The sequence below is a fragment of the Lissotriton vulgaris genome, chromosome 4_1 (assembly GCF_964263255.1).
Source record: "Lissotriton vulgaris chromosome 4_1, aLisVul1.2, whole genome shotgun sequence".
Taxonomy (NCBI): domain Eukaryota; kingdom Metazoa; phylum Chordata; class Amphibia; order Caudata; family Salamandridae; genus Lissotriton; species Lissotriton vulgaris.
In genome coordinates this window covers 1,804,081,031-1,804,097,003 of record NC_141691.1, presented here as the reverse complement: position 1 = coordinate 1,804,097,003, position 15,973 = coordinate 1,804,081,031, and the positions used below count along the sequence as shown (strand labels likewise).

Sequence of the window (15,973 nt, the reverse complement as noted above, 5' to 3'; positions counted from 1 at the left end):
CATGACAGTCAGGGATCCCGCACATGATGTAATTGACATACAGACACATGCCACATCAGACGAAATCAAGAAGTGGACTGAACTAGGAGGGATCCAAACAGATCAGGGATGGATGACGAAGGGAAAATCTACATGGTTTCTCCCCGACTCTATGGTTCAAGTCATCATTAACACAGTACATAGTCCAGCACACTTAGGAGAAAAAGCCATGCTAGACAGTATTCAACACATATGGTTCAATAAAAACTTACGAGCAGCAGCCAAACAAAAAGTGCGTACTTGCATGATTTGTTGTCAGTTCAATCCAGGTAAAAGCATTCCCGTAGAGCAAGGTGGATTTCAGCCTCCCGATCACCCTTTTGAAGTCCTCCAGATGGATTATATCCAGATGGAACGTTGTCGAGGTTTCAAGTATGTCCTCGTAGTCGTATGTGCACTTTCCCGATGGACAGAAGCATATCCAGTCCCAGATTACACTGCTCCGACCACTGGCAAGCAGCTGGTTCACGAATTCTTCCCACGGTATGGTTTGCCCCGTATCGTGCACTCAGATAACGGTCAGCCATTCTCATCCGAGCTTGTGAAACATATTACACTCCTGTTAGGCTATCAGTGGAAATTCCACTGTGTCCGGCATCCCGAGGCAGCAGGTCTCGTGGAGCGCCATAATCAGACTCTGAAAATCCGACTTTCAAAAATCTGTAGAGAGAAAGGCGTTGACTGGATAGTAGCTTTGCCAGTTGCCCTTTTCTATATGAGGATGGTAGCGCATTCTCGAACCGGGCTATCCCCGTATGAAGTGGTCTTTGGTAGGCCACCAAATATGTGGGGGACGCCTATACCTCGTAAAATTACGGATGTTGACTGTATTATGCTGACAGATTACCTTGCCTCCTTGATGTCTGCACTACAATCTTGTCGTTCACAGGTAGCTGCAGCCTTTCCCGACAACACCGAGGTGAAGCCCCATGAAGTGGTCCCCGGCGACTTTGTCTTCGTTCGTAACTTCGACCGGAGAAGTCCGCTGGAGCCCCGCTGGCAAACCCCGAAATTGGTTCTTCTGACGACGAGGACCGCCGTCAAGGTGGAGGGCAGAAAAGGGTGGCTGCACTCGAGCCACATTAAGAAGTTTCACGGACTCCCTTCGGACTTGGACTCTAAGCCCTGCCCTCCTCCACAGACTGATTCAAAACTCCCCCTGGTTGAGAAAACCGCCTCCGAGGAATATAGACTAAAACTACGGTCTAGCAAGTCAGACAGTTTAATTGTTTAAGTCCTCCCCTAGGTGAATCGGTTAAATTAGTTTCTGACATGTATCCCCTAGACCGAGATAGAGAGAGAGATAGACAGAGACAACTCAAGAAACGTGCATATTGTAAATCACTTCGTAGTCACTGTATAGTGACATTATTGATTATGTTTTTTCTAAGCCTTCTGATTATTGCTGCCAGTATATTACTGCATATCTACTACCCTATTTTCAAGCGTGCACAATCTGCTTACAATGTCACTGCTGAACATTCTTTTAGCGAATTACCTCCACACGAATTGTCTTACAGACTTGCGCTGCGCAACAACACATTCATTAGTATGTTACATCACTCCCATCAGACTAATAACGCTACAAACTGTTGGATATGTGGCCGACTCCCTCCCTACCAGAAATACAAGGGAGTTCTGCCCCTCTTTCCGTACCCGTTCACTCACAACGGCTCATGTGGTGCATGGTTTAGATTGATTAATTCTTTAGATTCTGATATTACTGTTTACGACGGAAATTGGGTTTGGGGAAACCTGAACTTAGTTCTGCTTAAAGCCTGTTACCCTGACAAGAAGGGACTTCCCACTAGGACAGGGACTGATCTAGAAAATGAAGTATATGGATTAGGTAATTATACAATTAACCTCATGATTCTGACTGTTGAATCCGAAGCTGCACCAGTTTTGCCTGCTATGTCAGTATTACCAGTCACCGGTGAATTATGTGTCAGAAAGAATGGTTCAGTACACTTAGGTCATAGTAAATGTACTACTGTGGTCGAGTTCAGTGATCAAGGCAAGTCTACATTCAGAGCTACTCGTCACTCCTACTTCGTTTGTGGTCATACCGCATACATACGCTTACCTTTAGATTGGGATGGTACCTGTTACATTGCATTCCTTCTGCCACCTGTTTTCCTAGCCCCTCCTGATTATCACAGAAATACCAATCTAGTAAACAATAGACTCCGAAGAGATCTCCCGATTGTCGACTACACCGAAACGGCATGGGAGCAATACACAGACTTCAATAAAGGTTTCTTTCCCTACTTAGGTGCTGTCTTTAATAGTAAACTGATACGCAAATTAACTAGAACCCTCGAAGCAGTAGTGAGTGAAACTACTTCCGCCCTAGGCAACTTAACAGAGGAGCAGTCTGCTATGCGGGTTGTTGTTCTTCAAAATCGTCTTGTCATTGACGTCATCCTAGCAGATAGGGGCGGAGCCTGTAAGGTCATCGGGTCGAGCTGCTGTGTTTTCATTCCAGAAAACGCGCCAACAGTAAATAAAGCTATCACACGTCTTCATAAGATTGCAAGTTTGATACATCAGAATCCAGGCACCTGGACTTGGTCCGGTTGGTTCTGGACAACGTTGACCGCTTGGGGATGGAAGATCCTATCCTTCCTAGGCATTGCCCTTCTCATAGTATTCAGTTGCTGCCTGTGTCTACAATGTGGGCCAGCGATTTGCGGCCTGTGCGCCACATCATGTATTCCGCATTCAAGTTCCCATTCAAAACGCGAAAAGAAGAAAGAAGAGCAAATGATGTTGCCTGAACAGATTGATCGATTCATGAGGATCGATATATCATGAAGGGTCCGTAGGGGACAAGGAGGGAATGAGGAAATATAAATTTTATGATCAATTGTGTCCCCTATCTTAGACCCCAACGACTCCGTGTACACGCTACAAGTACATGTATGTTCCCTCCACTTCCAGCTATGAAGACGCAAATACATTTGCGTCCAACGTTAACATGTCCTCTTTCAGACCCACCATGAACGGGTTGAATATTCCGTTCCCAAGTATGCCTTGCCAACGTCTTTATGTGGTGTACTTTACACGTTTTTCAGCTCTGGCGAAGTAGGCCCTGAATTCTGCCATCGAGCCTTTTTCTGCCTTCTGACTCTGAATGCCTCAGCCTGGGCCTGCATCTGTACCCGTGACCTCTGCCTTACTCCCTGCGCGGCTAACGGCGCTTGGCTCAGCCTGTTGCCTGCCAAGACTGTATTCAGCCTTCGAATTATCTGCTCCGCTCCTCAAAAAAAACATTCCTGTCTAGTAGTTCAAGTAAACATCCTTCCAGCTGCAGAGCAAAGGGCCCGGCCTCACTGTCTCCGTGCAAGTAATTCATAGCTCCTGTTACCATGGTAGGCCCATGCCCCCTCGCATCTCATGCAGACACGTAGACGCTTATACACGCACTCACAGTCAGTATAGAATAGCCTCTGTCCGAGAGACCTTTCCTTCCAGATAATACAGTTCCTTAAACACGAGATATTAGATACGATTTGGGATTAGGTTGATCTGACATCCCAGACTTCTGTCTCCACATGTAGGGCTAAATGTCAAGTCCCCTTCACCCTCCAGTTACACGTCAATCACACGTCATGCTGCTGCGCGCGCATCTCTGCCATGTGTTTCTGCTGACACTGCAGGATTCACTTATGGATCCACCTACTTGTGACATCATGTTAATGACGTTTCTAGTACACGCCTTCATGCACGCCTATTGTAACGCCTTTTTATTACGCATGTGTATTCTTATCTCTCCTCTCAGCTGTTACGCCTTCTGCATATGCCTTTACTGTAATGCATTGACTATATATATGAATGATTGTCAATAAAGTATTGTCTGTCAGTCCCTTCCCGAACCTACGTGGTGACGGAATGGTATGCCACCTTGGCTCGAGCCAAATACCCAATTCCTTTTTAAGGAATAAAACCCCTTTTAAAAACCTCAAATATCACGGATTTTGCCTCTTATTTATTCTGAGTTATTCTTCTTGAACTTTACCGCATAAATTAAGCATGGGTAATTAGAATTTACCACAGATTACCAATGCTCAACAACTTTTGTCTAATTTGTTTGTCTTTACAGTGACAAACAAATTGGTCTCGGATCAATTGGTCGGTAAGCCTCTCAAAATAGCAGCCAGTTGCATCAACAGCTAAACCATCAGCCTGCTTGAGTTTGAAGAATTTGTGTAAATGGACCATGAAACTGAGTTGTTTGTGAAACCTGTTTTTCAATTTAGGTGCAAAAGGGGGTGGTGGTCCATCACCACCCCCTTTTTGTACCGCTTTGGCTGCCATAAGTGTGGCAGGGTATGCTCAGACGTGAGTCCCTTGCTCACTTTGCCACTGGATTCAAGCAAGCCGGGCTGAAGAAGGCTGGAATGCCAGAAACCGGTCCTCGGAAGCTTGTTTCCGGTCCAGGGAAGGCATGGCTTGGCAGTTCGGGCTGGACTGTTCCCATGAGGCACAGGGTCAGACTAATTTGCATATAGCCATGTCTGAACTGGGGTGGCAGAGTGGGCTAAAGAACGGTGATGGATCAAACCCAGATCTTTTGACTGGGTGTGAGTGTTTGATTGGTTCAGATGCTCCGTCCATCACCACCCCCTTTTTGTACCGCTTTGGCCGCCATAAGTGTGGAAGGGTATACTCAGACGTGAGTCCCTTGCTCACTTTGTCACTGGATTCAAGCAAGCTGGGCTGAAGACGGCTGGAATGCCAGAAACCGGTCCTCGGAAGCTTGTTTCCGGTCCAGGGAAGGCATGGCTTGGCAGTTCGGGCTGGACTGTTCCCATGAGGCACAGGGTCAGACTGATTTGCATATAGCCATGACTGAACTGGGGTGGCAGAGTGGGCTAAAGAACGGTGATGAATCAAACCCAGATCTTTTGACTGGGTGTGAGTGTTTGATTGGTTCAGATGCTCCGTCCATCCCCACCCCCTTTTTGTACCGCTTTGGCCGCCATAAGTGTGGCAGGGTAAGCTCAGACGTGAGTCCCTTGCTCACTTTGCCACTGGATTCAAGCAATCCGGGCTGAAGATGGCTGCAATGCCAGAAACCGGTCCTCGGAAGCTTGTTTCCGGTCCAGAGAAGGCATGGCTTGGCAGTTCGGGCTGGACTGTTCCCATGAGGCACAGGGTCAGCCTGATTTGTATATAGCCATGTCTGAACTGGGGTGGCAGAGTGGGCTAAAGAACGGTAATGGATCAAACCCAGACCTTTTGACTGGGTGTGAGTGTTTGATTGGTTCAGATGCTCCGTCCATCACCACCCCCTTTTTGTACCGCTTTGGCCGCCATAAGTGTGGCAGGGTATGCTCAGACGTGAGTCCCTTGCTCACTTTGCCACTGGATTCAAGCAAGCCAGTCTGAAGACGGCTGGAATGCCAGAAACCGGTCCTCAGAAGCTTGTTTCCGATCCAGGGAAGGCATGATTAGCGCCGAGATGCCCAAGGGCATTTGTTGCACTCTACAAATTTCAAGTTACAAGTTTCAAAAATAAATTAATACATTTGCATATAGCCATGTCTGAACTGGGGTGGCAGAGTGGGCTAAAGAACGGTGATGGATCAAACCCAGATCTTTTGACTGGGTGTGAGTGTTTGATTGGTTCATATGCTCCATCCATCACTACCCCCTTTTTGTATCGCTTTGGCCGCCATAAGTGTGGCAGGGTATGCTCAGACGTGAGTCCCTTGCTCACTTTGCCACTGGATTCAAGCAAGCCGGGCTGAAGACGGCTGGAATGCCGGAAACCGGTCCTCGGAAGCTTGTTTCCGGTCCAGGGAAGGCATGGCTTGGCAGTTCGGGCTGGACTGTTCCCATGAGGCACAGGGTCAGAATGATTTGCATATAGCCATGTCTGAACTGGGGTGGCAGAGTGGGCTAAAGAACGGTGATGGATCAAACCCAGATCTTTTGACTGGGTGTGAGTGTTTGATTGGTTCAGATGCTCCGTCCATCCCCACCCCCTTTTTGTACTGTTTTTCAATTTAAGCACAGTGTCACGACATTCATCAGTCTCTCCAATGTCCTGTAAAATCAGGCTGGTATTTAATAATGGACCTATCTTCAAATCCCAAAGAAAAACGAAATAAAGACTTCTTCCTTTCTTCACCAAATCTAAAAGCCCCACTTGCTCCCAGATAGGTGAGGCATCATGCCAAGTTTCCCATCTAACAGTTGGTTCTCTAGGGCTATCCAGAAAAGCAGCAACAAGATTAACAGCCTGCATAGTATACATGGTGGAGAGAGAACAAGGGGTAGGGCTCTAAAGTTTAAAATGCAAAATAAATACTATTTGTTTCAATGGACAGTATTGCACCAATCACACACCAAATCACAGCACAATGAGTTAAATTATATACCCTTTCTATTTGACAAAGTCTGGTTTGAGGGAGAATAAATGGTTACCTCAATTAAATCAGTAGGTGTGCGCATCACAGAGAATATGCACACACAAAAAAACCTTCAAAATAATGAAATAAAGCAGGGTTATATAAACACAGAAAAGTATTGAAAAATCGAAAAAAAGGTTGTTACACATATGAATGGTCAAATTTAATTTAATTTAATTCACCCTGAAGTATAGGTGTGTGCATCACTGTTAATGCACTGATGAGCAGAGTTAAGATGACAAGGAAAACGAAATATGTCACCTAGGTGGTAAGGGTATGCATATCATCGTGTATGCACCAAACACTTCAGACTAGAGGTACTCTTGCACCACAACGTTGAGAAAATTAAAGGGCAGCAGTGCTTAGTGTGATCTGAAACCAGTGGCCTTGGGGTACAACTGACTTATGAACAGCTGAGCAGAGAAAGCTGATCTCCCATCTACCAAACGGCAAGTAGTTAAGATGGCCTCCAACGTGAAGAGAGCAGCGTTGTGTGTGGCCTCCGACGTGAAGGTAATAGTGTCATCCCAATGTGAAGAGAGTAGAGTTGATATGAAGAGGGAAGTGTTGTAGCGCTTGTAAGGTTCAGTGCTGTGCTGGAGTGTCATCCAACTTCTTCCACACGATGATGTAGGTTGAAGGTAACACAGCAAGTTCCTTGTGCGTGTCCACCCAATATTTCGACAGCAGGTTGTGTGCGTCACAGACGGAAAACTATACCGCCTCTATGGTTTTCCACACAAAACCTCTGCAACATGAAATTGTAATTAACATCAATGGGCAAGGAGATTGTAGCATCTGTGAATGTGATAGGTGCACCGGAACAGGAATCCCTTTGAAAGTATGTGGTGAGCAGGCTAAAAGGGACTCCAAAACAGCAACACAAGCAAGGTCACCTTTATGGAGAAAGGCACGCAGGGTCCATAGTTTAGCCAGATCGGGCAGAATCTTTTAGTAAATAGGCAGAGGTAGGTAGTTGCTTCTAGTAGATTTAATGTCACAGGCTACACTGTTGTGGAGCATGTAGGATGCTTGCCTCCACCAGTAACAGATCAACCACCACCAATAATATTCAAATCATGCCATTCTGTACTCTCTAGGTTACAAGCAAGTACATTCCAACAGATTGATCCTTATCAAAGTTCCACAGCCTGAAGAGCGGAACCAAATTACCTCACACAATACTGCATAATTACAAGCTGTCAATAACACAAGCTGTCAATACTACAGTGTTGTTCTCCAAGTGTAGGAGTAGAGTCATGGCAGTCCATTATCAGTGATGTCTGTATGACTATAGAGCTGATTTTACTCAATAGGTCATTTGGAGTGTAGAAGAGTGAGCAATCTGGTATATCTGGGTAGCACAGCTGCTATGCACCTAATAGCAAAACTTCTCGCATAATTGAGTTTATTATGTAAGGCGACTTACCTGGTGAACATTTTTTCATCATTTCTCCTGTCCTTTTCAGCATGCTCCTGCATAGTGTAACTACCACCCTACATTACCCCATATGTTAGATAAGAAGCTAGCTATTTGGCTATTGTTTTGAAGAACAGTGCTCCTTTTATTTGCTGGGCTCACAAGTCCAAATTCATGAAATTACATACTGTGCTAAAAGTACTATTTTATGTTTTGTACTGTCTTGAATGTAGTGAATAACTCTCCGTTTGACACTAAAATCCAAAACTCAAGCATTCACTCAAACATTCTCTAAAAAGAAGCCAATCAGTGTTCACATAAAGCCTTTACAACTCTTGGTTGTATAGAAATGATGAAACAGAGATTGAGAAAGACAAAGTGCTTCATATGATGTCTTATGTGGTGTCATTGATATTATGGAACTTGTCATGTGTGAGGTAATGAGAGGTACAGTAGGATGTTGGGGGTTCTGAAGTTAAAGAAGCAACTTAAAATGCATCTATCTATGGTTTGGAGGTTTTGAAAACTTAGGGTCTGAATAAGACTTTGGCACTTCTTCACAAATATGACAGATATCGCAACTACTATATTACAAGCGATATATGCTATAAGCACTTGTAGTATAGTGGGAGATGTGTATGTTTTTCATTTGTGATGCACTGATCCATCCACCAAAGTTTATATTAGTTGCCTAATATGCAGTCAACTGAAAATGATAATTCTATTGTAAGGTTTTTCATTAAATATGGGTGTTCAAAATCGAATTCTTCTGACGTGAGCAAATTTCATTTAATAAAAATGCAAGATATTGTGAAATTTCTAATCATTTTCTCAATTTTGCAAGTTCCAATCTCCCTCTTTTCAGTAAATCTTCAAACATATTAGTTGATTTGTAGGGTTTAGTTCAGAAAACAATGTTTGAGATAAAAATCAACCAAAAAAACAATTTGTAGATTATTTAATGAAAAAATATCTCAAAAGAGACATTTTACATATTTGTCAACAACATATTTTTCCATAGAAAAATAATCTAGTCACGTTTCAGTTTTTTTATCTAGCAAATCCTCAATTGAAACAATAACTTTACAAATTACATTTCAAAATATTTATACTAAAATTTCCACTGGACTTTTTTATACAGAAATGATCAATCGCAATTTCATAGACTCGTTGTAGGATAGACTTTTTTATACAGCGTAAGTCTCAACTTTTGTAATGATTTCAATAATACATAGATAGTATGGAGCCATTTTATATGCTTTAAATATTCAGATGTAACAAGTTAAAATCCAAATTGCATGCATTCATAATATAGATATAAAATGCCTGAAATGATTACTCTTTTATACTGTCTTCCTAGTGTAGAGTGCAGGAATGCTGCTCATTGGTAGAAATGGCAGCATATCAATACAACAACAAAAAATGAAACACAGCTTACTCTTTTCCTTTCTGTAGTAGAAAAACCGGAGACCTTGTCTCATTCCAGTACCCATACGAGTTAGATTCTCCAGTGGCAATCCTGATCTTTCAACAGAAAAAAAACACAAAGTATTGTTGGTACAAAATAAAGTAAAAGCATCAATACTTCTGTTTCCAACTTATTTACAGTCCAAAAATGGAGCAAACATATATAACTGGAAATTGACTTTGCATGAAAAGTGTCATCTATAGTGTTTATGAAAGACAAATGTATATTATATCAAATAATCAGGCAGGTTTTAGTTATTAGTGAGAAAATGTCTATTTTAAGGCTTGGCATTGCTAGTGACATAACAACGTTCCTGCTTAATGTATTAGCAAACAATACATAAAAATGTCTCTCTGGAATGAACTGGTAAAATACCCTTGCAATTTAATCTATGTAAACAAATATAACAAAGCTGAAAGTGTTCATCAATATCATTAATATCTATGCATGTCTTTAATGGAATCAAGTACGCTCTTCCATTTAAATCTTTAGGTACAAAGGTAACAAACAAATGAGCAAAAGCGAAATTAACACGGAGGATGAAATTATTTGTTCACATAACACGGACAATGGGTGTGGCGGGCGGTAATCTATGTCTCCTTTACCAAATGTAGTAATTTTATCCCTTACATTTCATCACAGTTTTATGAGGATTATTAATACCTCTACTTACAAGGATGCTCCAGAAAACATTCACTGCAAACCTCATAGCATTATTAGCATTTTGTACAAAGGGAAGATGACAATTCTAAATTAATCAATATAACAATTTAAGTCACGTACGAGATACTCTGTTTCTGACATGTATGTATTTCTTGTGATTTGGCATACTCATTAACATGGGCATGAAATATACTTCATTACCAGATGCTGACTGCAACAACGTTATAAAGAGAGGTATGGTGGTGCAGTGGGTTAAAAAGTACTAAAGTACATAAGCTCCTAATATTTACCATCCTGTAGATTCTGCACCACCTTCCAGGAATACAGCAGCCGCTACCAAACCCACTGAGCTACCCCCTTACAGTGCTATCATACTCAGGGATTGTGCTATGGGCTGTGATCTTGTTTAGTTTAAATGTACAGTAAAACAGAAGGCCTTGTGCTGTAATCTTGCTTTGTTTAAAGTCTTAAATGCTATTTTCCTGATATGACAAGCACATAGTGCTCATCGCCGCAAAGCGGAACAATTCAGAATAGTTTGGCTATTACAAGTTATTGGTGTCATAGCATGACATTCCATTGCTGCACTGTCTACATACAAAAGCATAGACACAGTCAGCACACAACACAATCCCTACCTGTTTGGAGTAAGATGTGAGCCAATATGAGTCACCAAATGTCTCACTGCCTATGCTGGGTGTAAGATGCCTGCTCTGCCCCTGATTGGATTATTTAAATCTAGGGGGGCTCCGGGTGTCCGGGCTGTATATTTACCTCACATACACCTTCCTGCACTTTAATTGCAGTAATGAATAGACTCTCTTATGACTCCTCCATTCTAGCACCACCAGATTGTGCTTTTGGAGTGAGATTTCTATTGCTATGCTGTTGAATGGATGTAGGGATAAAGGTGAGACGATAAAATACATGGAGAACTTGGAGCCTGCTCACCAGCCCCCATATGTATTTAAACATCAGCATCTAGGAAGAGATCATTTTGGATTGTGAAATTCTGAGTTTACATTAGGGACAACAAAATACCATTCTTAGCACCTGTCTCACTCATGGCATCTAGCCAGAACCTCTCAACACAGGCCTGATTCTCCAACTCATAAATAAACTGACACTATATACTGCTGTCCTTGCTAAAACCATTCCCATATCTTTCAACTGCAAGATCCTTGAAAAGCAGTATAAGTTCAACCTCAAGTTCACATTTTAGCTAAACATATCCTGCACAATTACCAAGCTGGCTTTACATCAGGCAGCATCATGGAGACTGCAGCCTTACACATCATAGACAATGCCGTCCTGACCACAGATGAAGATGATTGCTGCCTCCTGTTATTAATGGACCTCTCAGGTGCCTTCAACACAGTCGACCATCCCACTGTCATGCGCGCAATGGACTCGAGTGGGATTCATAGGCAATACCTTCAATGGTTCTCCTCCTACCCTTCCATCTGACACAAATGTGTTCATACGGGCACCTCCAGATTCCAAAAGATACATCACCTGTGATCTCCCCCAAGGTTCCAGACTATCACCTGTCATCTTCAACCACTACAGGGTGTGTAACAGAGTCTATATTTAGCAACATGCTAATGATACACAACTCTACCTGAATGTTTTCTCATCTTCATATATCTAGTGCCTCAAACACTGCTTAGACATCTTCCAGACATGGATGTTCAGTGCCTACCTGCAGCTCTACCCAACTGAGGCAGAACTTCTGCTATTTGAAAAGAGGTAAATAGACTGGTCTTAATTACATGAAAATTGACAGCTTCAAACCCCAACTTTCACTGAATTCCAAGGTATTTAGATTCACCATGGGCATCAATGTCATGTCAAGTAACACATTACCAAAAATGCAAACACTGTCTGGAACCAGTTCTCTCTTTTAAAGTAAACTGGTATTCAATCCCACGTAATCTCACAAGTGGATAGTGGTAACACCGTAATCCATGGCCTCCAGACTTTCCATAAGGACCCCCTAAGGGGATCTTTTACATTGGGGCACATCTCATCCAAAGACTGAAGAAATATGATCACCTCACCCTCGTCTGAATGAAATTGCTCTGTCTCCCCTTGCCAGCAAACAACATCAAAACCAGCCGCATCATTTACATAGCCATCATGATCAGCACCCTAGCGTATCTTTCATATACAAACTTTCATCTATGGTGGTTCCGAGGTCACCCAAAGTGAGGACAATATCAGACTGAAGACTAAGAATTGTAAAAAAAAAAGATAAAAATAAAGTAGCAGGGGCCCGATGTAGGTCACCAAATACTGGTCGGTAACGGCCGAATTCGGCCGTTACCGACCGGTATTTGGTGATTGAGATGTAGGGGGCATTATTTTGCAGAATCTGTAAATTTACCAAATAGGTAAATTTACCGATTCTGTAAAATACCGAATTGGTAATTTTACCGATTCGGTAAATCCCAGATGTAGGTAGCACTGTTTACAGTGCTACAGGCCTTCAGAATTCGGTATTTTACCACCCAATACAATTGGGTGGTACAATACCGAATTCAGGTGTACATGCACATCTGTGCATGTACACCTGTGCCATGTGACACACAGACATGCCCTTAGGGCATGTATGTGTGCCACATTGCACACAAGCCTGTACTTGGGGTGCTAGAGGGTTTAAAAGTGACACCCCCTGCACCCTTGCAGGATTCGGTATTTGCCGATTCGGTAAATACCGAATCGGTATTTCCCATTGATTCCTATGGGCTTCATGGCCCATAGGAATCTATGGGCAATACCGATTGAGTATTTACCGAATCGGTAAATACCGAATCATACAGATTCGGTAATTTTTAAATTAGAATTACCTACATCTGCCTCCTTCCTATTTACCTACTCTGAAATACCGTCTCACGCTCTTAGTTTTCACGCATGCTTATCTATTTCTGACTTTATAGACGGAGGCAGCTCGCTGTCAATGTCCCAGTGCTAGTAAACAATCCCGAATATTAAGGAAGAGCTGTTTGAGTCTTTCCGGGCTCTTAGGGAGGAGCTTTGTGTTGCAATGGCATCTAAGAAAGAAATGCACGGGCCGGACTCAGGCGAGAACCCTATTTTGAAGAGAAAACAAAGAGTGGAGAGGGACCTGGAAGGCTGGGTACCATTGAAGAGAATCTTTGACCCTATAATTGAAGCAAAGGAGAATGGCAGGGTACCACTAAAGAGAATTTTCGACCCTATAATTGAAGCAAAGGAGGATGGTGGGGTACCACTGAAGAGAATCTTCGACCCTATAATTGAAGCCAAGGAAGTTGGTGGGATACCACTGAAGAGAATCTTCGACCCTGTAATTGAAACCAAGGAAGTTGAATAACCACGACAAGCTGCACTGTGCAAATAAAATGTCCTGCGACAAGTAAGATTGGGCCAGGACTTTGGCAAGGACCGTCCTTGGAGCATCCTTTTACAAAGAAGAGGAGAATTGTCCATTTGTAGCATCGCTGTGTTACTTCCAACGCTTCTGCTTCGCTTAATTTTATTTATGTTTATTTATGAAGCTTGTAGAGCGCACGGCTACCCCCGACGGGGGTGTCCCGGCGCTAAGACTGTAAGCAGGAACGGAAGATCTACCTATGCAGATGAGAATAGCCACGTCTTAAGACGGCTACGAAAGAGTGCTTCAGAGGGAGCAAATCTGAGGTCTAAAGGTAAGCTGTTCCAATGTTTGGCAGCGAGGACTGCAAAGGCTCTGCTGCCCATTCTGGAGCGGCGGAATCGCGGGACAATAATGAGGCGTAGATTATTGGATCGTAAGGATCTGACTGAGTGAGATAGTACTAATCTCTTTCTTAAGTATTCCGGTCCTGTTCCGTTCAGAGCCCGAAAAGCAAGAGTTAGCATTTTGAACTTGATGCGACTGGCTATTGGGAGCCAGTGAAGCTCTTTGCGATAAGCTGAAATCGGATGCCGGAAGGGGATGTTGCCAAATAGCCTCGCCGCCGCATTCTGAACTATTTGTAGACGTTCAATTTGGTACAGGGGGGCCCCTGCATAGAGGCTGTTGGCATAATCCAAATTGGAGGTAATTAAGGCCTGTGTGACCATTCTGCGAGCATCCATAGGCAGAAATCTTTCTCATCATCCGTAGTTTTCCAAAACAGGCTGCAGTGACCTTGTTAATCTGCGGGCCGCAGGAAAGAGTGTCGTCAAACTGGAACCCCAGGTTGCGAGCAGTGTGAACCGGGATGGGGGGGGATTGAGTACTGTCGGCCACCACAATGTGGAGGGTATAGTCATTTTTTGATTAAAAAACAAGACCTCTGTCTTGTCGGTGTTGAGTCGCAGATGGTTAGAAGCCATCCAAGAGCAGATTTCGCCCAGACAGTGACGAAAGCTGGCGAGGCTGGAGTCAGAGTGATCTCTAAAGGAAAACATCAGCTGTGTGTCATCAGCATGAGAGATCACTCTGACCCCACATGATTCAACTACCTTGGCCAAAGGGGCCAGATAAACATTAAGAAATAATGGACTCAAAGCCGAGCCCTGCGGGACTCCACAGACAAGTGGTTTGCACTCAGATTTGAACAGTCTAAGAAGGACCCTCTGCGTTCGTCCTTGGAGAAAGGAGCTAATCCACGACAGGGCGGAGCCACCCAGTCCAATCTGCTCCAATTGATCTAAAAGTATCTTGTGGGACACCGTATCGAAAGCGGCGGATAGGTCGAGGAGGACCAACATGGCCTCCTCTCCCCTATCCACACATTCTCGAATGGTCTCCGATACTTCCAGCAGCGCAGTTTCCGTACTGAAACCAGTGCGGAAACCTGATTGGGAATCATGGAGTAAGGAATTGGTCTCCAAATATTCCGCAAGTTGTAGTTGAACGGCCTGCATGGGGTCCGCATCTGTTTTCTTCAAGATAGGTACTAGCAAGGCTTCTTTCCAAACAGTAGGAAATTGGCCTAGATGTAGTGATGCATTCCATATAGAGGTGAGTGGCTCTATTAAGAGAGTAGCAAGATCACTCATAACCTTAGGGGGGGCCGGATCTTGAGGGGAACCTGATTTGCACTGTATAAGTAGTTTAAGTGCAAGGTCTGGGGTGAGGTCCTTGAACGCTACTAGGGAAGGTACAATGTCATGGCTGTTTGAGACGGGGGAAAGGGATTGTTCAGGTGCAGAGACTGAAGGAAAGGAAGATGAGATTTTCTCGATTTTTTCCTGAAAGAAATCTGATAGCCCATTACAAAGAGACTGGCTGGAGAGATTGTTAGGTGTCATGGCGGGAGGTTTGACAAAGTCTTTAACAATATTAAACAAAGTTTTAGCCGAGTTGTCTGCGTTTTTGATTTGGGAGGCAAAAAACTCTCTCATTGCAGACTTTTTTAGTTTAATAAATTTCTTTAAGGCCGTTCTATAAATGCTTTTTGCCTCTGGATCATAGGTTAGTCTCCAGCTGCGTTCTAATTTTTTACAGCGGCTTTTTTCTTCACGCAGGGCTGCGGAGAACCAAGGAGCTGAGGGACGGGATCTCGCAGACGAGACTGGTAGGGATGGGGCAATACCGTCGATAGCAGACAGTAAGGTCGCGTTGAACTTAGTAACGCAAATATTAATGTCCTCTATGTGAGGCTCCAGGGAGCATCGAAAGACAGGCTCTAGGGCAGTGCAAGTAACTTTATGCCATTTTCTCCTATGGTCCGTTCCTAGTTCCACCGGGGTCGGTGCAAGAGGCAGCAGGATGTCGACCGAGAGAAGATAATGGTCGGACCAAGTAAGGGGAAGGGGAGGGTGGGTTATGGTACCCAGGAGATTAGAGAAAATTAGGTCCAATGTATGGCCTGCAACATGCGTCGGGCCTTGGATTAATTGCGTCAGGCTCAAGCTCTGTAGAGAATCTAAAAATCGGGTAGCCTGGGAGCAAGTAGGATCATCGGCATGCAGGTTGAATTCACCTAGTACCTAAAAGTGCGGGTGCTGGAG

The 15,973-nt window shown here is 43.7% G+C and overlaps 1 protein-coding gene across 1 annotated transcript in view; it reads right to left on the bottom strand.

Moving 5' to 3' along the window:
- Positions 1 to 15,973, bottom strand: part of LOC147724582 (fibrocystin-L-like) — a 2,246,326-nt gene that overhangs the window by 1,916,632 nt on the left and 313,721 nt on the right. The window contains exon 14 of the mRNA XM_086918063.1: positions 9,317 to 9,402. Coding sequence (XP_086774189.1) covers positions 9,317 to 9,402 — 86 coding nt within the window. The remainder of the gene's footprint in view (positions 1 to 9,316; positions 9,403 to 15,973) is intronic.